The following is a 25,647-nucleotide window of genomic DNA, read 5'->3' as shown; positions in this document are numbered from 1 at the left end:
CCCTTTCCCCCTTCCCCCATGCTTACCCTTGCTTTGGGTCTGATAGGCTCCATCCCTGTTCCAGCCTGGGGCACAGAGCATGTGTTTGCTTCAGACCCAGGCTGGCCCTGTACCTGCAGCAGCAGCATGACAGCTCTGGCTCCAGGGCCTGGCCTGAGCTGTCACTGCTGTCTTGGATTGGAGTAAATGCTCTGTATATGAGGAAAAAACCTTCCCCGGGTCCAGAAAATTGATGATAAGGGTGGGGACGTGGTAGATAACACCATCACTGCTTCTTCTTCCCACCACTTTCTGTTGCCAAATTTCCAGACCCACGGGAAAGCTCCCTTCCCAACTGCATGCCAGATCGGGCTTTGCAACTGGGCTCTGGTAGCCCCACAGCCAGATTTGGTGTGCCAGGTCTGATCCAGCATATGGGCCACAGACTAAGTATACCAAGTCTGACCCAACACTGGCTCAAGATGTTCATGCTGGATTGGACCCAGCATGCTGACTGTGGGACCTTGCATTGGGTTGTGTACCTAGCACATGGCACTAGCACAGCTGGGTTGTGTCTGGTTCCTGGCTCCAGTACCAGCAGCATCAGGCCTGGCTGCGCAGCTTTGGCTCCAGAGCTGGCAGGATTGGGCCTACCTGTGAAGCTCTGTCCCCAGCATCAGCATGGCCCAATGGTGCTGGCATGCAGCTCCAGCCCCAGTGCCTGCATGGCATCAGGGCTGGCACACAGCCCCCAACCCTCACACGGCTCACAACCCCCACTTCTTCAGCTGCCAAACCCCAGCATGCAGTTTGCCAGCCCCAGTATACAATTCACTAGCCCCCAAACCCTAGCACACAGCCCTCCAGCCCCAGCAGAAGACCCTATATCTAAGGTAAAGCTTTTTTCTTTCTTGGGACTTTGTCAAAATGGGGTGCATGCTAAATTTGGGGTGTATTAAAAGGGAGAAAATACAGTATACCCCAGCTTAATACAACACATTGCACAACACATGCAATTCTCAAACACCTATTCTTAATAAGGTCTTAAATGAAAATCTTTCTAAAATAAACATTCTTTTCTCAGACCTAAATTACTGTGATTTTGTCCTATGGGCTGTGCTAATATGGGTTGGAATTTTCCACCATATGGTCTGTTTTGGCAGATTTATTTCATTATCAGTTTGCTGTATTTACTTGTTAGAAGCTGGAATCACAGTTAATGCAGGTTATGAAATGAAGGAAAATGCCATCATTTTAGAAGAGTAGCAACTGATGGGACCCTCACATACTTCATATTTATGACATTACTAGATACAGCAGTGACTCTGTGATGGTCAGCATTGGGTAATACTAGTGTTATTTTGCATTGCTCTGAAGTAAAATTATATTTTTCCCCTCTTGTTTTGTCTCTCTGAGAACATATATGCCTTATGAAACCGTGGCTCCACTGAAGTCAGTTGATTTTAGCGGATCCTTTTTTTCCTAGTTTGCATAGCTCAGAAGAGTACAAAGTCTTCTTCATGTCTGTACCCTCCATCTTCCTGTTTGGTTGGTTACTTTACATAATTTAAAATGAACAAATTAAATCCTCCACTGCCCTGTCTCCTCTAGCACTTCCTGGGATTAAGTTTATGGCCTAAATTGGATCATTGGGTATATTACATGTATAAACAGGCCTGAAAACTTGGTTTTAACCCAGTTGTCCACAGCTCAATTTAAAAACTTAATTCTTGTTTATAGCATGTGTTGGACTTCACAAAGTACAAGTATTTTGTAACCGGGTTAACATATGAGACTTTCCATAGATGAGATGCTGTAGCCTAGTTATAACACAGTTAGGATGCGGTGGGTGCATCTACGTGTGCTTTACTGTGGAACTGACAAATTAGGTCCACGGTACATGAGCCTGTGTTAGGGCGCAGTAAATTAATTAACTCTGCTATAGGATAGTACTGTCCAGGACAAGTACTATCCCACAGTGGAGTAATTACATGTACTGAAATGCATGTGCAGGTGGTGGCTGGGGCACAAGGGTGCTACAGTGCAGGGGCTGCCTGCTGGCCATCCCTCCACTGTATTGCCTTGAGCCCCAACCAGCCCCTTTGCAGGACATTGAGCCGGGTTGGAGCAGCCCTGGGCTGGCATGCTGATGAACGTAGTCCTCACAAGGCGTAGTAAACTGGTATTTTATATGGCATTGGTGTTTTGTACAGGGTTTCAGATATTGGCAGGGACTGGAATCAGAAGTACAGAAACTACAAAATAAAAGGAAAAGAGAGAGACCAATTTCCAGCATAATCAATATTAGAAAGGACTGCCAATACTGGGGGAAAAAACCTTTCCTTAAATTATTCGCTGTTGCTACTTTACTGAAGAAAGTGCTTATTCATACAGAACAACTGCAACCTCAGATTTCCTCATTTCTAATGTGTGAATATATTTATAGTGTTTACAATCAAAGTTGCAACATTTCAAGTTTTCATAGTTGTTAGGGGTTGGAAGGAGGGACCTTACAGATCATCGGGTCCAGCCCCCCTGCACTTGGGCAGGAAAGACTGTTGGGTTCAAATGGTCCCAGCAAGATGGGCATCAGTATGTTTTTTGAAGATTGCCAGGGTGGATGACTGTACCACTTCTGGGAGGAGCCTATTCCAAACCAGAAGTGGTACAGTCATCCACCCTGATAATTTCCTGCTTCTGGGTTGTAATGCCCCAGCTTGGATCTGAGGTGGGCCAGCACTTGGACCCAGATGTTGCTGCCACCGTTGCACCGAGCACCTGGCCGGTATCAGGGGGCTTTGTCAGGGGAACACCACACAAGCCTCCTAGCTCCACAGGCCAGCTCCAGTAGTTTTAAAAGACCTTGTTTGAGGACTCTTGCCCTAGAATGTAATCATTGCCTTCACTATGAAAAATATGAAGAAAATATATTTGTCCATACACTGATCTCTCTTAAGTTGTGGGATAGCTCAATTCCCAAGTAGAACTGTGTGCATAATTTAAGCGAGTTGAAATGTTTGGGAAAATGCATTTTGAGTTGATGCAAAACAAAACAGAAAACCCCAGTTTTATCAGTGAAATGAAAAACAAATTGAATTTCCTTAAAGTGAAAATTCTGTTTGACTTGGAAGCAAAATGTTTCATTTTGAGGTTTTTCCCCCCACCTTTTTTCAATTAAATTTAGCCATGCTGGTTCAGAATCAGTGTTTGGAAATGAAAAATCAAATACCTCATTTTGAAAATGTCAACAAAAAGCTTTCTGCCTTCACCAAGACTCCCCCCACCACCACTACCACCATTTTTTTTCAGCTGAAATTATTGGGTCTATCCAACACACATTTTCATCAACCAGAGAGTGCATTTTATTCATGAATAAGCTTTTGATCTGAAACATTTCACCCAGCTCTTCTCCCAAGCCACCTGTGAGTATAATACAGGGTTCAATCGTCCATGGGCAGAGTTGTTTAATAGATGACATCAAAATCTTTTCTATCTTTGTTGTCTATGATTTGTGAAAGACAGGTATTTTATTAGTGTGAAGTGTCAGGTGTTTATTGGTAGGAATGCTAGAATATCCTTACTTTTATTTCTTTCCTTTCATGATGTCTGGAAAATGCTGAACAATGAATAAGAATGTATATGTAAAGAATGGGAAATCAGTGTTAAGAGATGCAGAATGAAATTTAGATAGATGTGACAGCATTAATAAAAATTTCACACTTTAGGCTCCAGAGAGAACAGGCAATGTATGCACCCGGTAATGTGTTATATTGTCTGTTTGTGTTTTAGATATTTGAGTGGTGGTATTTTCGCAAGTATGGGACATCCTTCATTGAGCAGGTCTCCGTGAGTCACTTGCGCCCTCTGCTGGGTGGGGTGGACAATAACTCTCCCAACAACTCTAACACAAGCAATGGGGACTCTGATTCAAACCGACAAAGTGTTTCAGGTAAGATGATTTCTTTTGTCTGCCGCAAAGTTAGCTGTGAATGTCACTTTTCTTCCCCTTCTTCTAATGGAAAAAAGTACTAGCTTTTTATTACATTTCTACTATAGTAAAATGATCAAATAGAACCTCTACCTGTCCTGAACACAGTGCAGTACAGTACTCTGGTTGTTAATTGTTCATTCTTAACCATTACTGTAAGCTTTTATTGATGTAGAATCAGTGTACTGAGAAATTGAGGTGTGAATCAGTCAGAAAGCAAGTCAGCTAAGTAGCAAGTACAAGTAGCCAAGACAAGTACTATTAAGATCCACAGCATGTAAGAACATTTTAAATTTTTTTTATCATTAAATTGGATAAAACTGCCTGAAATAATATAGAAATTATTACTGTCCAGTTTTATGATTTAAAATTTGGGTATCTTGAGATCAGATAGTAGAAAGGAAAGTGAAATCAATCATATATCTGAGGAGAAGTTAATATCTTAGACCGGGGTACTGACACATGTACCAGAGTGTGAAACACGAGGGTATTTTGTTTGGCATGCATGCCTCAGGGTGTATGATGGGGAAGGGGCTAAAGCTGTGCTGCCCTAAGAAGGATTGGGCCCCTCATGGCTCCCCTGCCATCCAGCCGTGGCACTCCAATATCTTACAAGTCGAGGTTGCCAGTGTTTTTGGTACTCTGCCCAAAAATGTTGCTGACCCGTGTCTTAGACCATTACCAATTAAGGGACCTAGTTCTGAAAAGAACTAAAATCAATTAAACACTCTGTGGTTGCATCTACATGTGGGCTTAACTGTGCAGTAGATTAATTTGCTGCAGTGTAAAGCATCACAGTCTATATGTGCAATGCTATTAGACTGCAGGAAACTAATTTTCACTGCCATAAAACAGTGCTGTCAGGGACAGTACTATCTTATGGCAGGAAATATAACTGTTTCCAAAGGCGTGTGTAAAATTGACCCAGGTGTAAACTGAATTGCACCCAGGCAGCAGGGCCAGACCCCTGCCTGCTGGCGAACCACCACTCTTTGGGCACTCTAGTGCCCCAGCCAGCCTCTCTGCTGCCTGACACTATGCCTCAGAGCCTGGGATTGGCCACCCGAGGCTGCTGCCAGCCCAGAGCTGCTTTGCCCTGGCTCAAACTGCTGCAGTCCCGGGCACACGTGTATACACTGTGCCCAGGAGCTCTTAACTCTGGTGCGAACTGCTCCGGAGTTTATCATGCCACACTAATTGAAAGTGTAGATTCACCCTGTAACCATTAGACTAGCTTTGTGAAATTAGGCATGTGCCTTAAGTTTTTCCAGGATCAAGGCCTACTGGTATGGTACCTAAAAGGCATATTGAAACTAGGCCTGAATTAGCTGTGCATGCATGCACGCACATATGCATGCGCACACTCACTCACTCACCCCTGGCATTACCTCCCTGTATTTCCCTGGTAGGTCTGGAGGGATAAACAAAATGTTTATGCCTGCGACCCTAGCTCTACCAGCAATAAGGCATGATGGGATTTTATACTGAATCCCATAATCACATCTCCTGCCATACATGTGTAGCATGTCAGGATGCACAACTGTATGAATCCCAAGGTAGATTCCATTGTGCCTTTACCTGCACATGTAGAGGGGCCCTAATATCCTTTCTGACAGCCAAGATTTAGCGGGAGAGGTGGAACACACTCTGCTGTATGCTCTACCCTCCCAGCTGAGCCTTACAGCTTTGTAAGGCTACAGCCTCCTCAGAAGTTGGAGATGTGGCTCTGAATCCCTGCAAGCTGAAGAGGGCTTAGAACCCAGATCTCCTGCTTCCTAGGCAAGTCCTTTAACCATTAGGCTGTTATGAAAAGGTGGCCATTATGGCTATCCTTTTCCTCTCCTGCTGCACCATCATGTTTTGAATGAAAGTAGCTGTGGCTGCTGTGTTTGGTATGTTTTGTTTGCTCTTAGTTATCTACAGTACTGAGTTCTTTAGAGGACTTAGCACTTCTACTTCTTAAGACCATTCAGAATTTACAAACCTAAGACACTCAGCTAAGATGCAAACAGTTCTGGGCATATGCATTGTTAGGACTTCAGGGACTTAACAGACAATTTGCCGGAAACGTCAGACACCTACAGCCGCTTAAGCACGAAGCAATTAGACAGTGGGTTTGTGGATCAGTTACTTGGACTTACATGGTTCATTATGACCTAGTTTGTACTTCAGGCACCAAAGGGTTTTTTGTTTTGTTTTGGAATTGGCTGAGAAGTATTTGATATAATTAATTGTCCCTTCCTAAAACACAGATAGTGGGATTGCTTGGGTTGTGTTTGCATAAGTCAATGCCAGATATTTTCACATTTATTTCAGAAGCCTCTGATAAATTGTACAAATCTTTTCTATGTCATTTCAAAGAATAAGCAATTAGTTTTTATTTTTCTTTAAACAACTGCTTAGTGCAAAGAGTAGACTCTCAAATCACAGGAAGATCTGAAGATTATCTATCTGCCTTTGCATTATATTATTTTAGCTTAAAGTAAACAGTTCTGAGTTACCATTTGATTCTGATGCAAGTGCTGTGGTTTGTAACAGCTTAGGCCTAAGCCTTAGGGGTTCATTTTGTTCTTGACTCTGGCACTAATTTGATTTGTGCTTTATGTCAAGCCAGGCTGCAAGAGATCCTTGTTTAGTAGTGCCTAATTTGAGCTATTTTGGGCCTGTTTTTCTCTCTTTTGCTGGGCACCCACAGTCACCATTAACTTCTGTAGGAGCCAAATCTTTGGTGTACACATCTCTGTACATCTAAAAAAGTAAAGCCTTCCAATGTTGCTCATAGCTAATAATATAGCAACTCTGTATATACCTGCCATGTGTGAAATGCTTTGAAATACTTTTCAGGCACAAAAGTGTGTTTATTTTTTTTGTTCTCAAATAAAGACTATGATTATGTACCGGCATTCATTTCCACCAAAACTTCCATCCTAGAAATGATTCTGGGAGAAGGAGCCATCCAGGTATTCAGCTTGAAACCACCTCTTCTCCCCTTCTCCTTGCCCTTCCCATGACCGGTGATCCTGGTCTGGGGAAAGTGTGAGGAGCAGCAGCTGCTTCAGTTCTCCTGTTCCCAGGGGCACTGGAGTAGCACAGCAACCGCGACCCAGGGTCCAGTGGGACTTTGGTGTGAGGAGTGGGCAGGGGCTTGCAGCACTGCTCGCTTGGCTTGGCTCCTGGTGCCTGGGAACTGAGCAGACTGAGCAACGAGGCAAAGCACCCCTTCACTTCTTGCACCATAGATCCCAATGTAAGGAGCTGGCAGAGAGCAGCAGATGGCTGCTCCTCCCGTTCCCTCCCAGTCTCCTGGAAGGATGGGAGCAGTCACCCTCCATACCTTGTCTAGACCAGGGTGCCTCGGTCTTCAGAAAACACTCAGGAACCTTTTCCCACCACTGAACACCTCCTGGTTCCAGGAGGAATCAAGTGGTAAAGAAGTGTACAGGCATTCATTCTCCCAGATAAACTCTCCCAGCAGCAACGTCTACCAAGTGGGAGATGGGTTACTTTTCTCCCAGAACAGCCATTTTTGTTCTGGGAGAAACAGTATGAACATCTGTAAACTCGTCCTTTCTACTGGGTGAGCTGCAATTCTCCTGGTAGAAATATAAGGGTTCTATGTGGCCTATGGGCATGGACAGGTGGAATATTTCTTGTGTTCTGAATGCCTTTCAAGAGCTCTAAAAATGAGGATTCAGAAAACACAAAGCAATAAAGTGCTGTAAATCAACCTGAATTGCTTCAAATTTGACCCCAGATGAAACCACATTGATGTACTTGATGATAAGTTTATACCCTTTGTTATCAGAAAAGAAACAAGCACTATAGTGAGGAAAAGAAGGTTTGTGAGCAGAATGAGTCCTGTTACACCACTATCATAGATTTAAATCATGAGGACTTCATTTTTGGGAGGTTCTGAACTTATTAACCTACCTTGTCTCCAGATGGACATGTGAGTACACAACATTTCTGAAAATCAAGGCACCTCATCAATTTAAAATGGGATTGATACTTCCCCATTTTTGGGGGTGTTCTAAGGATGAATGAATCATTGCTTCTGAAGTGATCGCTGATCAGTTATTCCAGCGACAGGTACCATATAAGAATATAGACAAAATATGGGGGAGGCCCAGTTTATTCTCTGTCTTGGAAACTGTAGAGGAATTGGATTTTGAAAGGACAAAAATACTAAGGTTAATGCTTCTCAGACTCAATGAAATACTTAACATCTCTAAATGAAGTTATATCTTTATTTAGATAAGTGTGAAGCTTTTCAAGAAGTGTAGCTATTTTTTAAGAAATCAGCAAAGTCATTTACATTTATAGAGCTGTTTTGGCTCGGCTTTGCTGTTCAAGTTTGTATTTTAATTCTAGAAACCGGTTTAACTCTCACTGGGTTTATTGTGCCTGTTTCAATTGTGATTTAATTATTTGTCTCCTGTAAGCTCTAAAGATATATCAAAACTAAAGAAGTGAGAAAAATGTGAAAATAAACAAACTGCATAACTGAGGAGGGGCATCTGTTTGGAGCCTGGTACATTAACTGGGTCAGTAACTTCCATCATGTTTCTTGTTAATTCTTTATAAAGCACATATTTCATCCCTGTTCATCAAAAACTGTTGTTTAGTTCACAAGTAAATGAGTTTCATGGCTTCAGCAATCTTGCTTTCCACCAGATCAGTGAGCGTCAACTAGTGCGCCTTGGGGTGCTGTGAAATCCTTTTAAGGGTGTGGGGGGGCATGCAATATTAACCCTTTTACATGTGGAAAAACCTATATGATTCACAAGCTAAACCCAGAGATTTACAATAGGAATCCATAGGGTCAAAAATATTCTGACCACATTCTATTGAACTCCTCTTGAGTCTAGCAGAATTGCTCTATTATATTTCTGTAGTCAAAAAATGGGTGACAGTTACAAGCTGGGATTTTCCAAGATATGCCTTGGATCAAAAACAGTTGAAAACTGAAGCACTAAATGTTGTATACGGTATGAGGTCTTCAAATAGCAGAGCAAACTGCCTGCTGACCTTCCCATCTGAGGAAAGTGAAAAGACTTGAATAGCTGCAGTATGTTGTGCCATGGATAAAGTGCAGCTTATCAGGGTACATAGGAAAACTATTGACATACCTGCCTGTGTGCATCAGTACTTTCAATCTCAGTTCAGTTCTGAAGGATATACTTCATTTTAAAATAGGAAATGGGTATTTTGACTAAAGAGACACACTCTGGCTTAGAGTTTTGATGTTAGGAAACAGCTGGAGGAACTCTTGATTTTCAATGTGTGTGATAGATCCTGAAAATTGTTTTAAAAAGCCATTCTACAAGAGAACCAGGAAGACTTCCAAAAAAAGCTGGGGAGAGTATACTGAGGGGGGCACAGTTGATTAGGGAGGGACCACACAGCTAGTTGTTAGAAATATGGCTTTTATTGGCCAAACAATACAAGGGATCTCATTGATTCAAAAAGTGCAAACAAAAGGTGAAAAAAGGGGCAGTAGAGTTCTGACCATGTACCAAAATGGCCATTTAAAGCAATGAGTATGGCAAGGAGTGATCAATAGTACAGGGATGGATGGGCAAGCAAGGCAGGAGCCCTGGGTGCTGCCTACTGGAGGAGGGTGCCGGAATAGAATCATGGATGCCTTCCCTTCCTCCCATCCCCTGCTTCCCTTGCCCTTCTGGGTCCAGCCTGGGCAGGAAGCAGCAGTAGCAGCTTCTTGTTAGTCAGTGAAGGGCACTCTGAGAAATGTAGATTTGTGGAATGGCAGAGGCCACTGCTGCTGGGGAGAGATGTCATCCTGTTTTGTTGATGTTGAAAATAGGAGTTTTTTGCGTGGTCGACATGGGCATCAGCTGTAAAAACATGAGCTGACATCTCCCCTCAACAGCAGAGAACTTCAGCTGCTGCTCCTGGACACTGCATGCTACTGGAGTGTGAGAGGGTAGAGAGAGGAAAGAGGAGGGGGACTGCCCCATGTGCAATCCTGGTCAGTTTTGCCTCTGGGAGTGATGCAGCATGGGTTACTTGGAGGAACAACCAAACCTGTATTATGGAAAATTTGATGTGCACACATAACATTGACCTGGTTCACAGTGAGCTGTTCCAAATGAAGGCTTGTTTTTAACCATTCCAGGCATCTTTAAACCAGTTTATAGTACACCTGTCTGCTTCAGGTTTAAACTGCATTTAAGCCAGTCTAAATGTTTTATACCTTAACACACCTTTTTCTCTTTCTTATATCCCCAGTTGAGTGCGTTGGCTTCTTGTGTACTCAAGGATCAATCCTCATAACTTTAAATCTAGATGATAAAGCAAAAAGAATGACATCACAGTCATCAAGTTAGTGGGCATGTCTATACATGCATTTAATTCAAAACAGTAAACTCTGGCACATATTGCCAGAGCAGCCCTGGCTCGCAGGAGGCCCAGGGGGTCAGCCTGTTAGCCCGTGGCTGCTCTGACCCAGCTCAACATGTTGCAGTAGGGCTGGCTGGGGCTTGAGGGTGCAGGTCTAGCTGGCAGACATCCCCTGCATTGAAGCACCCTCGCTCCAACCTAGCTCAACATGTTGTGGACAAGCTGGCTGGTGCATTGAAACTCCAGCCAGCCCTATCAGTGTCTAAACATGCATTGCTGTGCAGTAAATAACTCCGCAGTAGGTTAGTACTTGTATTTAAAAGTACTGTCGGATGGTAGAGTTTATTAGTTTACTGCAGCCTAATAGGGCTGCATGTGTCGAAGCAGAGACTTTATTGTGGTACTAATTAGGTAGCTCCTCAGTAAACATCTTGTGTAGGTGCACCCACTGTTAACTGTTTCTGTTTGCAGTCAGAATAACCAGAACATTTAATGACACATCTGACATTAGCTCATTGCCATCATCATTTAGACATAGAATAAAATAGGTCATAAGTCCTAATGGCCTTCAGGGTACCATGGCTAAGACACGCGAGTTCCTGTAATCCATGGCTCCCAACAGAATGATGTAGTTGGTATTGTATCTGGGTGCCCTTGATTACACAGTCCATTTCCAACTGGCTGGACTGGATGTAACCTTCAGCATGAGAGCAGAGCAAGGCTTGAATTCACGCGTCACAGATACGCTGTAAATGCTCTGCTGTGTCACTTTGTACATGGATATGGAAGCAGTTATTTGTTCATGGTGTTGTTTTCATTGCAGCAAGGTGCAGTATTTTGCTACTAGAATATAATACTGAGATGAATTTATTTTTTTTCAAAAAGAGAAATTGTTTTATGCACCTTCCAGTGCATTTATGTTTACTTTCTTGTTTTCCAAAAGAAAGTTTACTTTCTTTTTTTTCCTTGTCCACCTGACTTTCCTTAGAAGTCCAGATGTGTTGGATTTCAGCTATTTAAAATAAAGCAGAAATCCACTACTCCATAACCATATTCATATCTGAGTGCTTCTGCCATTATTTGTCAGACCTCACTTGGGCTCTGGGCCAGGGAAGATCTCTCTGAATCTTAAAGAAAGGACACCAGTAAGAAGACAAGTAAAGACTTAATATAATCTTGCTGCCTTAAGGGACCCACTGCCCTGATCTGGGAGAGGTCAGCAGTAGGGATGCAAAAGTTAAACTATTAATCATTTAACTAATAAGCCCAGTGGTAATCTGTTAGTTTACCAGTTATTGTTTAATGTGGTGCAGGGAGCCAGTGTGGAAGGTGGGGAAGGGAAGCCACATAGTGTCTCAGCAGGAATGGGAAGGTGGCAGGGCACATAGAAGGGAGGGAGGGAGGGGGAAGGAAGGGGGATCTAGTACCCAGAGCCTATGAGTTTAAAAAGGAAAACAGCAGGTGGCCTAATGACTTGATATTTACATCCTCAGCACAGAATTTGATGCGGAGAATTCTTTACCCATGGTTTTTCCTTACCAAATTTGTTATTTTTGCCATAACAAGACTTAAAATGCCTTCTTCGTGCTATCTAATGTATGAACTGATCCTCTGAGATCCTACTAGTCCCTGTGATGATTTCACACATAGCCACATGAGAACATTTTTCTCCCTGCCCTTCCCCCCCCCCACACCTGATAAGCCTGTAATATAGCAAAGGGGGAAAGACTTGCTCATGAAAAAAGAGCACTGCTTAACTCCCATTCTTTATATTATATATACTTCTTACTATGACATGATGAGTGTCATGGGACTGTATTAATCCTCAGGTCTATGTTATAAGGTGTCCAAGATAGTATGTTGTTGACTTATCATCCCGCTGTAGTTTTTTTTCAGTGAGATCTTGCTGAATGATACATTGTCTTTGAAATTCCCTTGCATAAAATTTCCAGGTTAACATTTTGTAATGGAAAGTAGCCTGACCAAATGTCTGAGACACCACACTGCTGGCAAAATGAAGCATGATGAATTATTTCAGTGACTTGGATGTCATATTGTACAATGAAAGGTAGCAAAACAACCTGCTACCATCCCCGAATCTTTGGTTATAAATGTTGAAAATGACACCAGCATCAAGCCCATTATGTAAATCAGGAATAACTGCACTGAAGTCAAGGGAATTATTCTGATGTAAAACTTGTGTGAGTGAAATCGGAATCCGGCTTTTGTATGTGGAGATTTTAGGAATTCATTCTACACATCCTGTAAACTCTGATCTAAATTAAGTTATTGTTATACATTTTCTGGTATGCGCCTTTCCTGTGAGATGGATTTGGATATGGGTGGACAGAAATTCTCTTTTAATTTTATTTTTATAAGAGGACCAAGCTGTATGAAACTTCTTTCATGCTCCCAAGCCTTTGACACTAGCTTTCCTCTGCCAATAATCCTAGCATCTCTTTTCAGTCCTGGGGCGATTGGTGCCCATGATTTTTTTTTCTCCTTCAGAAACTGAGGAGAAATTGAAACAGGCAAGTGTAGTCCAGAATTTTACAATAGTAAGAAGACAGTGAAGTTTTCTTGTAGAAACAACAAGGCTACAAGACCAAGTTAATTCTAGGTTTTTCAACACACTAATCCCAGATCTGATCCCACTCACTCCACATTATGGTAAAAGTGAATCCTGGCATTAGTCAAAATTATCTTTTAATTTGACACTTGGAGCTTCATTAAGAGTCTGTTTTGTATGATACCATTTGTTAACAATAAATTATAATGAAATTATTGTTTGAAAGGAATAATAGGCAGAAAATCAAGCTGCAGATAAATTGACCTATTTTGATTTTTATGTTTGGATTCATGGGAAATAAAGCTGACTTGTTATAGAATAATTGATGTGTCTGCTAAAGTTAAACATTCAGTTGTAATTTTGCAACAATTTATTAATATGTGTTTTTGCTTATCATTGTGACAGAATGCAAAGTCTGGCGAAATCCATTAAACCTTTTCAGAGGAGCTGAGTATAACCGGTAGGTGTTTTGCCATGCAGATATAGTATTAGATTAGAAACTGCCCCTTCTTTTGTTCAGTAAGAGTTGTGGTGAGGTGCACAGAGATACTATAGAAAATAACTTTTGAGGCTCAAGGCAGACATTATTAGATTCTCCTCCCCTGCCCATCACAAAGTCTTTTATTCTTGTATCTTACAAACTTACAAGCTTATTAGCCCACTTTAAGCGCCTGTAAAGTACCAAGATAACCCTGCCAGATCAGGACTAAATAGAGTTAATTGCCATTTAAACTACATGTGCTGCACCTGTTTTGATGCAAGTCATGCCTGGAACAGTCAGACCCTGGATAATACTGGCATTTGTTTTCAGCCTGCATTATCAGTTATGCCCCAAGTTTTCAGCCTGCATTATCTATTCTGTAAATGTTTATGAATGGGAAGGAATTTAAATCCATTTTCATGAGTTCATTCACATTGTTAGAGCAGCTACACGTTTTTAACATACCCAATACTTCTTAACAGCAAATTCAAATTGATTTTAGCTGAGTGGGTTGTACCTAGTCATGTAGGGTTTTTCCGATATGAGTATGTACTTTTCTGATTGGTTCTTTTCACAATACCAATTAACCTATGTATAACCCTCTATTATTTTGAAGATATTATGGTAATGTAATGTCGGGAGCAATTATACATTAATTGCGAGTGGTTTTAGATGAGCTAGTAGGTCAATTCCATGTCTAACTTCCAGCATTCTCCTTTTTCTGCAAATGTATAATTTCATTTAATTTGTTGGTACCTTGCAGGTATACATGGGTGACAGGAAGAGAACCTTTGACTTACTATGATATGAATCTTTCAGCACAGGATCATCAAACATTCTTTACGTGTGACACGGATCACTTACGACCTGCAGATGCCAGTAAGCAAATGAACTCCTGCCAGGAGGGTAATGGAAGTTTTAGACTTGGGTTAACAATGAAATTTGTCCCATATGATCAGCTCTCTGGGAACTCTGGCACACATTACTGTTATGGTGTGATTAAGGTATTAACAGTGCCATAAATAGTAATTGTTTTACGCATACAGCGAATTCGTGGCATCATAAAGTGGCAAACCAGGCATAAAGATAGACCGCAAAATATGCTGAACATTTTTGTAGCTCGTTTGTATGGTGCCATAAACCCAGGACTGAGGCCAATTGTCAGGTGATTGTTGGCCCTTGGTCTCCAACTGGCCCCAAGGCTGTCCAGGGTTGGGGAAACAAACAGCTGACTGCCCTATTTCATTGGGGCTGAGGGCCAATAATCAGCTGATTGTCAGCCCGGGGCCTGGGTCTTGAACTGTCCCAGGTCTGGAACCACCTCTGGGCTGCTGGCAGCCTTGGGTCAGGAACACAGCTGCCTCCTCTCCACTCTGCAGTTTCAGCTGGGGGAAGTTCTGCAGTGGTATGGGCTTAGGATGGAGCATAAACTTTCTCTTGATGCTAACCACATCATTGTTTTAATATCTCCCAGGGGCCTGAGATTAATCAACAAAGTCAAATATATGATCACATCTCAGTGGTGCACCTTATGGATAAATTAGGGGACTAGATGAGTTAGATTATCAGGGTTTGCAGTTTTCACAAGGAACTGTTTAGTTATGCGGAATGTATGGCTTGAGAAAAAAAATTGCTGTATTTTGTAATTTTCACTAAAGCCATTCAAAAGGAGCTCAAGCTTCCCTACTTCCTGCAGTGGGTTTTGACACACACAGCTGTAATACAAGTTAATTTATTATCTGATACAGTGTGGCAAGTTCATAGAATCATAGGAAAGTAGGGCTGGAAGGGTCCTTGCATCTAGTCCAGCTCTCTGCTCAGGGCAGGATTATCCCTGACTAAACCACCTTAGCCAACTGCTTGTTCAACCTGCTCTTGAAAATTGACAGAGTTGGAGGTACCACAGCCTGTCTAGTCGAGCATTTTTTCCATTGCTTGACTATCTTCAGTCAAAAAGTTCCTCCTAATCTCCAACCTAAATTTTCCCAGCTGCAGTTTGAGACCATTGCTCCTAGCCCTGTCCCCTGTGACCACAGAGAAAAGCCCATCACCATCCTCTTTAAAGTTGCCTTTCAAATCCCCCCCTCAGGCTTCTCTTCTCCAAAATAAATAACCCGGTTCTTTCAGCCTTTCCTCATAAATCATACCTTCCAATTCCCTAATGATTTTTGTTGCTCTGCCCACATCCTTCTTGAAATATGGACCCAAAACTGGACACAATGCTCCTGGTAAGGCCTCACTAATGCTTAATAGAGTAGAAGAATCATCTCCCCTGATTTGCAAGTGACACTCCTGTTAATACAAGCCAGGATGCTATTGGCTTTTTTTGCAACAAGAGCACACTCTTGGCTCATATGCAGCTTATGATCTACTGCCCCAGGTCCTTCTCTACAATACTGCATGGTAGCCAGACATTCCCCAGACTGTATCTGTGCAACAGTTATTCCATCCCATGTGTAGGACTTTATTTTTGTTTTTGTTGAATTTCATGATTGATCTTAGATCATTTTTCTAGACTATCCAGGTCATTCTGGATCCTAGCCCTTTGTCTGCAACTCCACTAACTTGGTGTTATCTGCAGATTTGCTAAGTGTATACTCAGTCCTGTTGTCCAAACTCCTGATGGAGATGTTAAAAAATAGTGGACCTAGGACAAACCTCCTGTGCTGAGGAACCACCCTCCCCTGAACTAGGCACTGAACTGTTGATGACTACTCATTGAGCACAATGATCCAACCAGTTATGTATCCACATGACAGTGCTTTCATCTTGTCTGTATTTCCTTAACTTATTAGGAATAATGTCATGAGAGACATAGTAAGAAGCCTGCTAATGTCAAGATAGATCATATCCACTGCTCTCTCCCACTGCCCACAGAACCTATTACCTTATTGTAGAAGGAAATCAAGTTGGTCAGGAATGACTTGCTTTGTGTGAATTCATGCTGGATGTTCCTGATCACCTTGTTTTCTTCAGGTACTTTGAAATAAATTCCTTGAGAACCATGATCTTTCCAGGTATGGAGGTCAGATTAACTGCTCTGTAATTCTGTGGATTTTCTTTCTTCCCTTCCTTAAATATGGGTGCTGTATCTGCCCTTTGTCAATATAGGATCTCACCCAACCACGATGAGTTCTCAAAGAAGATAGCCAGTAGTTCTAAAATTACCTCATCCAGTTTCTTCAGTATTCCCACTGATACGAAAGCATTTAGATCCTTTAAATACCTGTTCTTCCATTACTCTAGCCTGTTTGTCTCTTTCCCTGTCTTTGCTGCCAAATGCACTTATCATCTGGTAGCTTTCCCTGCTTGTGAAGACTGAAGTAAAAAAAGACATTAAATACTTCAGCCTTCTCTGCATCACCCATAATTAAATTGCCTTCTACATTCTGTAAGAGACATATGGTTTCTTAGGTCTTTCTCTTCTGAAATACTTGTAGAATCCTTTTTTATTGCCTTCTATGTCCCTTGCCAATTGCATCTCAAATTGTGCCTTGGCTTTCCCAATTATCTCCATGCTTGCGATGCAATTGTACACACTCAGGATCCCATATGGCTTTCACTTTATATGAACCTGTAACTATGTAACTGAAGTAAAAAAAGTGAACACTTCTTTGGCTCACTGAAATTCAAACTGTAGGGAAACACAGAAGCTGACAATTTATAACATGCTTTGGTATAAGATCTTAGTTGTATTAAATATTTCTTGGTTAATGCATTCAGTAATATATTGCATTTATGTAACATCTCAGATAATACCCCCTTTAAGCAATGGCAAGGGAGTTAATACAGGTAATTGATCCCCCTCCCCTAGTATTTTTCTAAGCATTAGGGATCCTACCTTACAAGAAAAAAAGAGTCCTTGTGTTTTCTCCCTCCCATTGTTACAGCTGTGTAGCTCAGTTCATGAATAACTCTTGGCTAGATTTATTGGTGAAAAAAGGTTTAATTAAATGAAAGAATAAACATGGGGATTGAGGAGAGCAACATAATAAATTAATTACGTGTCTTCTGAGTGACTGGCTGAATTTCCTGGTTTGTGAAATGTTCGACAGTGAGTCCAACTGAAAGCAATTTATCTAGTTATTGTTGTGCAGTTGATCTTCCTTGTTCATTCTGTAATGATGTGCTTCTGTTGTGCTTTGTTTTATTACATAGTTATGCAGAAAGCATGGAGAGAGAGAAACCCCCAAGCCAGAATTTCTGCAGCACATGAAGCCTTGGAATTGAATGAGTGAGTGACACCAACATTGGGATTATTTCCTGATATTTAACAGTCAATTGGATAATAGTTTAGCACAGTAATATTTGCCACAGAAATATTTATTCATAATAATAGAACTGTCAAAGAAAGACCTGATGCTGGCAGGAAAGGCAGAACTGTATATTGTGATTGTAGTAGACACTTATCAATATATATGGACACTATGGGAGGCTGTAGGTTGAAAACTGATGGTTTTCCCAAAACCTTATTTTTTAGGTGCAGTATAGGCCCTTTAGTCTTTGCTCTGAAGGCTGTTTCACTGTTAATTTTCCCATTGATTCAGTGGTCCTTAAATTAGTTCCTACTTTAGCTTAGTTAAATGAGTTTCCAGGCTACTGCAGTTTGTTTGGGGGCAAAGGGGAGTAGGGAATAGGGAGGTACACACAGAGAGATACCCTGTTGGATTTCTAAGCAATGACTGTCTTCAACCTATGCATTGTGGCTTGCGTCTGACTGACACACTGAGCTATGGATTTTAATTTTTTAGTCCATTTTTAGTGGTTTTTCCTCTACTTTCTCTTGGCTGTGGTTCTTTCTCATTTTTTTTCTAACTGACTATTGAATGAATGTAAAATATGTTTATGTGCTTGGGAGACTATAACTATATTCTGTATTTCTTTTTCTTGTGGGAATTGCTCTTTTTGTTTTCCTTCAATATAGTAACGTTTAATTTAATTTAATGTCAAGGATATCTGAAAGAAAATGCTAACAGTAATAACACTGGAAGTTCTTCTCTCTATTTAGTTGTTGTTGTGAGGCCAGAGTTGAAACCATCTAGTATGGTACCTTCTTTCATTAATGGCTTCCCTAGCTTCAGTGAAACAGCTCTAGTAGTATAACTCTGCTCTCGATAAATAAGGAGGTGGACTCTGACGACTAATGTTAGAGGTGCACCGATATACTGGTTCCATATTGTATCAGGACCAATAAAAGGAAAACTGACATTTTCAGCAATCAGCTTTTTTTGCTGATGTGGCTGATAATGTCGCCAATAAATGCCACATGCACATGAACAGCCAGAGTGCAGCACGCAGGCGGCCAGAAGCACAGCCCAGCAGCACGGGGAGTAGCATCTGGTTGGTAAGTCTGTTGTGGTGGAAGGAGCAGGGGGCAGACCAAGGCCGCTGCAGTGAGGGCAGGAGTGGGGCTGGCGCTGGGGCAGGCACTTTACAGCTGGGGCACGGTGGAGCACAGGACAGAGCTATGGGGGACTCATTTGGGGGATGTGGGTAGGGGAGACAGCTCCTGCCACTGCATGCACCCCAGGAGGGCATAGGGAGCATGTACCTTGCGGATCTGTGCATGGGGTGAGGGCAGGCTGCTGCTGCAGACTTGGGCTGGGAACAGTACCTGGCTCTTCTCAGTGTAGGGGTTGGCCCGGGGCTGTGCTCAGGGCAGGTGGCAGAGGCGCTAGGAGGGTGGCTGCAAGGTGGGCTGCAGCCATCCCAAAAGTTGCCATAGTCCCCCTATAGCAGCACTGCCTCCCCCATCCCGAGTGCAGCCTGGCTCAACCCCCACTCCAGGAAAAGGCTGGCACCACCCCTGCCACCAGCCCACAGTGGCAGCCCGCCCTTGCACTGTGCACAGATCTGGGGGTCACACACCCCCTCATGCTTTCCTGGGTGTGTGCAATGGTGGGAGCTGCCTCACCCCCTGGATGAGCCGTGGCTTTGTCCCACACCCTGCCCTGCCCTGGCTGTGCAGCACCTGCCCCTGCCCCATTGCCAGCCCCTCTCCCTCCCTCACCATGGGAGCCTCAATTTGCCCCCCATGTTCCTTCCCTCCCCTCTTGCCCCGCAACAGACTTATCAACCAGGTGCTGCCTGGCTGCATATTGGCAATTGGATTGAGATGGCGCATTAAAAATCGGTCATTGGTATTGGCCCAAAAAAATCTCTATCGATGCACACCTAACTAATGTAGTTACTTCATGCAGCTTTATCAAGAACAAGACACAATCTCCTATTCATCTGATATGCCCTTGTGTGTGTGGATTGCTTTGTGTTCGATAATGACAAAGTGAATTCATTTTCTCATAGTTTTTTGTTTTTTGTTGATGATCTCATTGACAGGTGTGCCACTGCTTACATTCTCTTGGCTGAAGAAGAAGCAACAACTATTGTGGAAGCAGAGAAGCTGTTTAAGCAGGCTTTGAAAGCAGGAGAAGGCTGTTACAGACGTAGCCAGCAATTACAGCACCATGGAGCTCAGTATGAAGCTCAACACAGTAAGAGCATTTCTTCAGTACACCTGGAAGCCTCCTTTTTAAACAACACTTTTTCCATTTCCTTACACATTGTGTAGTTATTTACTCCTTTACAAAATGAAAGTAAACAAAATCCCTCACTTTGCACAGGTATAAATGACTATACTAGGTGCAAAGCAACAGAGAATCAGACCCACTGTCTTTCATGGTAGATGGAATTTGGTTCAGCAGGTTCTGACTGTTTTATGTCTATTTTTTTGCCTGCTGTTATCTCTATCTCAGCAGTGACAGGAGTAAAGTATGGTAAGTCATCATTAGTAGTCCTTTCTCACAGCAGGAAATCAGCAACACTTGCAATGCTAAGATGATCAGTAGGACCTAAATTTTCAAAAGTGTTTAGTGAATTTAGCGCCTTGTGTAAAATACTTTATATGTTTCCTGATGTTCAGGAAGTACAGGACATCCTTCTTTGGGAAAAGCAGTCTCCTTTAAGTTGTCTCAACTTGGGCATCCAAAATAGTTAGCTATTTTGAAGGGTTAGACTGATATTGTTGCTGGTTACTACGTGAGTAATAATGCTGAGGTGTGGGCAAGAAACTTTGTCTAGAAGAAATAAATGTTTGCGAGCAGTATCTATTTCTTATCCTGTGCATCAGCTATAAGATTTGCTTCATGCCACCTGTAAAATAAACTTTGGATCTTAAAGCTATGTAGACCTGTTCACCAGGGTCCTATTGATAAATACAAGGCTGTTTCAGAAATTAATGGCAAAATGGCTGCCCACACTGTATGTCTGCAACAAAGTGGGAAACTACGCAGCAGTGTGGAACAGTGATGGTAGTATTGTTGAACAAAGTCATCATTTAAGACTATGTAGAGAAGTGATATGGCCTCAGAATATGTCATCACACACAAAATATTGTTATTTTGAAATTGCTGTTCGTTTCTGAAATACTCTGAAAAATATCCTGATGTGGTAGTACAAAAACACAAAATAAAATGAGGAAAAAAACAATTGGAGTAAGATGGAGCATTTATCTAAACTTTTAAAAATAAAGTTATGTTAAACATGTATTTAACTTCAGTAAGACCATAAGCTGATCTGCCAGAAATAGAATGTTTCTTAGTTGCTTCATATACCTAGCAATGCATAAAATAAATTGCTGCCACCAAAAATAAATGTTCTATTCTACAGTGCCACAGCTGTTTCTGTCCTATGAATGTCTGTCCCAAGCAAAGCAAAAAAACTAAAAAAGAATATAAATATGAATACTAATATAATAGGGTGTGCTTTAGTTCCTTAGGGCCCAAACTCACATAACTGGAAGACTGAATTTCAACTTTGTGCACAGTGGAATTTTCTGTAGAGCTCTCCCAACTTTGGTTCCAAACACATGAAATGGGAAGTTCCCTAAAGCTTCTGATATAAAATAATATCCTTACTAGATATAATATAAAAAATCATATTTTAATATTATTACTATTATTTAAAATAATATTTAGGATGATGCTTATTCAATGCTTTGTTAATTTTTTGAGAAAATGGGAATTTACAGTACCCAAGCTCTCCAAGCATTTTTAGACTTAAGAAGATTTATCATTGCCTATGAAACCTTTATTCAGCTCCTTGGTGCATCCATCCTGTACACTGAAGGTCTACAAAAAATAGGCAGGTACTTAAAGATTGAGTCCTAAGGTATGTATACAAGGGAGTTCAAATAATGTTATCCAGGCAACCAGGTATTTCTTAAGTTTTGAGTGTTTGACTTTTACAGTCCCAAATAGGCTGTGTTCAGGGGTCTGGCAGTTGCTCAGTGGACAGGAACAGTCAATCTCCTGTCTCATTTCTCTCTGTCCAGCCATACTTCTCCACCACAAGCAAGGGAAGTCCTAGTTCATTTTCCCAGGTGCTGCCCCCAAGGTAGGAAGGTCAGAATTATGCTGATCATATGCTGGATTTGTCATCTTGAGGATGACTGCTCAGCTTAGATCTGAGTGATGGGTCTGGAAGGAGAGCACAGCCCAGCCACCCTTCCACTTAAATTGTTCTGGGGTTCTAGGCTCCCCAGGCTTTTAGTTCTGCTGGTACTGTTACACTGCTAGTGGCATTCACTCAGTCTTAGAATCTTCAGGTTCATTTGTTATTTTATCAGGCTCCCAAAATGTTTGTGAAGGAAAGGACTATGTCAGTGTTTTATGCATTTCTAGGAATATGAAACAACTAAGAAACATTCTATTTCTGGCAGATGAACTATTTCTGCCTTATTGAAGTTTAAATACATTTTAACATAACTTTATTCAAACGATGGAGGCCTGAGAGCTTTGTACAGAAAAGATCATAAGAACCATTACAAGGGGAAGTGTCAAAAGTTAAGATTCTGTATTACAGAGGTGCACCGATACATCGGTTCATATTATATTAGCACCAATAAAAGGAAAATTTACATTATGAGCAATCAGGTTTTTTTAGCTGATATGGCTGATTTATGTTGCCAATAAATGCTGCATGCACGTGCACAGCTGCAGGATGTACGTGGCCATGAGTGCAGCCTGGCGGCTTGGAGAGCAGTTTCTGGCTGGTAAGTCTGTGTGGGGCACAGATCGAGGTCCATGCAGTGAGGGAGGGATTGGGGCTTGGCAGCGGTAGGGGCAGGCACTGCCTAGTCTGGGTGAGGCAGGGTGCAGGGTGGATCTGGCAGCTCATCTGTGTGGGGAAGCAGGGAGGCAAAGGTGGCTCCCACCACTTTGTGCACTCCCAGAGGAGGCATGGGGGGCATGTGCCCACCCAGGTCTGTACACAGGTCAAGCCTGCTGTGCACTCATGGTCGAGGTTGATCCAGCCTCTTTCCAGTGACTGCACTCAGGCTGGGTGGTATGGGGCTGGGGGTGGCAGCTCTGGAAGGGGGTCTGTGGTGAATTTTGGGGTGGCTCTAGCCCCCCCCCCAGTAGTCTCCCCTTCCAGCACCACCACCACCCACACCGCCCTGCCCAGCCTGAGCACGGAGGCCAGGAAGAGGCTGGAGGACCCCCAGCCCAGAGCACACAATGGGCAGTCAACCCTTGCCCCATGCACAGATCCAGGGGACGTGTGTTCCCCATGCCTCTCCTGGGGTGCGCCCAGTGGTAGGAGCTGCCCCTCCCTCCCTGTCCCCCCACACCCCCAGGATGAGCTGCCGGTTCTGTCCCATGCCTCGCCCTACTCTAGCTGGGCAGCACCTGCTCCTGCTCCAGGCCCATTCCATCACTGTAGGGGCCTTGATCTGCGCCCCCATCTCCCAACACGCCCCTTCCCCCCAATAGACTTACCAGCTGGACACTGCTCTCCAAGCTGCCAGGCTGCATATCAGCAGTTGGATCAGTATTGATGGACATGGCTGGTCAATAATCAGCCACTAGTATTGGCCCAAAAAACTTTTATCGGTACACTATATTAGCTACTATATTAGCTTCCTCTCTAATACAGTAAACATGGATTAGCTCCTCATTTTTTTTTAAAAAGCCATTTAAAAATTAAGACAGTCAGCTCCCCATGAGCAACCAGGATGCTCACCTGGTCAAGCTGTTTAACACAGCTGGGGCAATAATAGCTGTCTAACCAAACTGGAATGTAGTAATTCAAATGCTGGCAGTGACTGGCTACTAATATTGCCTAATATTACCAGATGAGCCAAAGAATTTGGAGTACATCCAAGAGAAATTTTAGGGAAACTTTCTACTTTTCTGAGGCCAAGCTTGCTAAGATGTGATATCAATGGGCTTGCTACAGTTACACATATTGTAAATTTTTTAAATTGTTTTTTTATGCAAAAACTAGGAAAGGACATACAACCAAATTTAGCTTTTTTGGTCACAAGAAAAGGTGAACATAACTCATTTTTCCCAATCTTTAAACTATGGATAAGAGTTCCTTACCTCACAGAAATATTATAAAGCTTAATACATCAATAAGTGAAACACTGTTGAAGGCCTATGCACCATTTCTTAAAATCTGTGATGGCTGTAAAACATGTGGGACCTTTGCATGGGGGTTAATTTTAGGGCAGCTGTCAATCTTCTGGATCACAGTATATACATAGGAGTCAGTGTGCCTGATGAATCCACTTGTATGGAGTCCTGCAACCATCATACTGAGACCTTCAATGCATACACCTAGGCAAGAGTAGGATGGAGTTGAGGCTACCCAAAACCTATCATCCTCCCTTTAGACTGTTGTACAGAGTCCAGAGGCCAGATTAAGTCCAAATGTTCAGTGCCTCAGTGGTTGTAGCTTGTGCCAGAGAGCAACAGAACTGCTGCTGACAGCCTAACTCAGGGCTGGGCAATTATTTGGGCTGGAGAGCCACTTAGTGAGTCTTAGTGAACTGTTGCAGGCCAGGCGGGGGAGGTGGTGCTGACCCATCTGGCGTGTTGGGGCAGGTGCTGATGTGGCTGGTGGGGGTTGGTGCTAGACCAGTTTGGGTGGGGAGGGAGCAATTGGTTCTATCCACCCCTGAGCTGTCTGCCCTGAGCCCACTGCCAGGGGCACTAGACAGAGTGGGCGAACAGGCAGGGTCTCCATGGAGACTGGTCTGGGACCCCAGTGGGCAGGGCGCACTCAGCTGGGTGGATGAGATAGGGCCATGGGTAGGCAGGGAGTGCGTGGTATCCAGGAATGAGATGGGTGGGCAGGGCTGAGGCTCGGGCTGGGATCACGGGGTGATGACAGTGCGGGGCTGGGGCAGAGCCATGATCTCCCCTCCCCCCCAGTTCTGTGATAGACACTGCTCCCTTCTTGCCCATGGCCCCATCCTCACTGCCTGGATGAGCGCAGCCTTGCCAACTGGGGTCTGAGGCCTGTTTCCATGGAGACCCTACCCAGCCTGTCTGTCCAGCAACCCCAGCAGTGGTTGTGGGTCAGACTGGCAGTGGCAGCCAGGCAGGGAGTCTGGATGCTGCACCTCCTTCACCACGCTGTGTACCTAGATGTGGCAGGACTGGCTGCATGTGCCACGGCCCAAGATGCCTACTGTGCATGGGCCAGGTGGTACTGAGGGATCTGCCATGAGCTAAATTAAATCCCTTGGCAGGCCAGATTTAGTCCATGGGCTGTATTTGCCCACCCCTGGCCAAATGAACAAGGGCATGCATCTGTCAGGGTGATGTCTCTTAGCCTTTCTCCAACCAAGGAGCACCCCCAAGGCAGTGGGAGTTGGGTTTTGAGGCATGCTATATTCACCTTACTCTGGAGTTTGCAGCATTGTGATATTTTATAGGAGCTACCCTGCCAGTAGCCCCACCATGTTGCCACCAGGCTCTCTAGTTGGATGCTCTCTAGTCTACCATCATACCCAGGACTATAATACAAAATATGCATTACTCAGTTTTTTATGGCTTTCATTAATCTTTTGGCGTGGAAAGATATAAGAATGTTAAAGGTTTCCCTTGATTTATGTGGTACATGCATTCCTGTAAAACTGTGCATAAATCAGATTTGCATAAAGGGAACCCAGTTTACAATGTAAGAAATAAGTGATACATTCCCATGGTTATGAAAGAGAGAGGGAATAAGGCTGAGTCTTGGGAAAGGGTGGGGAGAGGGGTGCAGCTCAGCCCGTCAGCCACTCCCAGGGCTGCAGCAGGGAGCAAAGCAGAGGAAACCATGAGTAGGTGCAGGACAGGGGTTACTTGCACCCCAGGAGGGCTGCGAGCTGGTGGGCTGTGTTGGGCTCTTCCCTGGGGGCGTGTGCCCCCAGATCAGTGTGCAGGAGGAGAGCATGCTGTCACTGCAGGCTGGGGCTGGCAGTGGAACTGGGTTCTTCCT

At 43.2% G+C, this 25,647-nt stretch overlaps 1 protein-coding gene across 6 annotated transcripts in view; it reads left to right on the top strand.

Moving 5' to 3' along the window:
* ST7 (suppression of tumorigenicity 7) overlaps positions 1-25,647 on the top strand; it is a 215,039-nt gene that overhangs the window by 105,011 nt on the left and 84,381 nt on the right. For all 6 annotated transcript variants that reach the window (XM_090042229.1, XM_090042228.1, XM_090042227.1 and 3 more), the window contains 5 exons: positions 3,769-3,928; positions 13,302-13,356; positions 14,141-14,256; positions 17,536-17,611; positions 19,714-19,868. In XM_090042229.1, the coding sequence (XP_089898355.1) occupies positions 3,769-3,928; positions 13,302-13,356; positions 14,141-14,256; positions 17,536-17,611; positions 19,714-19,868 (562 nt within the window). The remainder of the gene's footprint in view (positions 1-3,768; positions 3,929-13,301; positions 13,357-14,140; positions 14,257-17,535; positions 17,612-19,713; positions 19,869-25,647) is intronic.

The sequence above is a fragment of the Crocodylus siamensis genome, chromosome 4, assembly GCF_052110815.1.
Source record: "Crocodylus siamensis isolate JL-2025a chromosome 4, ASM5211081v1, whole genome shotgun sequence".
NCBI lineage: Eukaryota > Metazoa > Chordata > Crocodylia > Crocodylidae > Crocodylus > Crocodylus siamensis.
The sequence above is the reverse complement of the archived record's forward strand: the minus strand, read 5'-3'. Positions and strand labels throughout refer to the sequence as shown.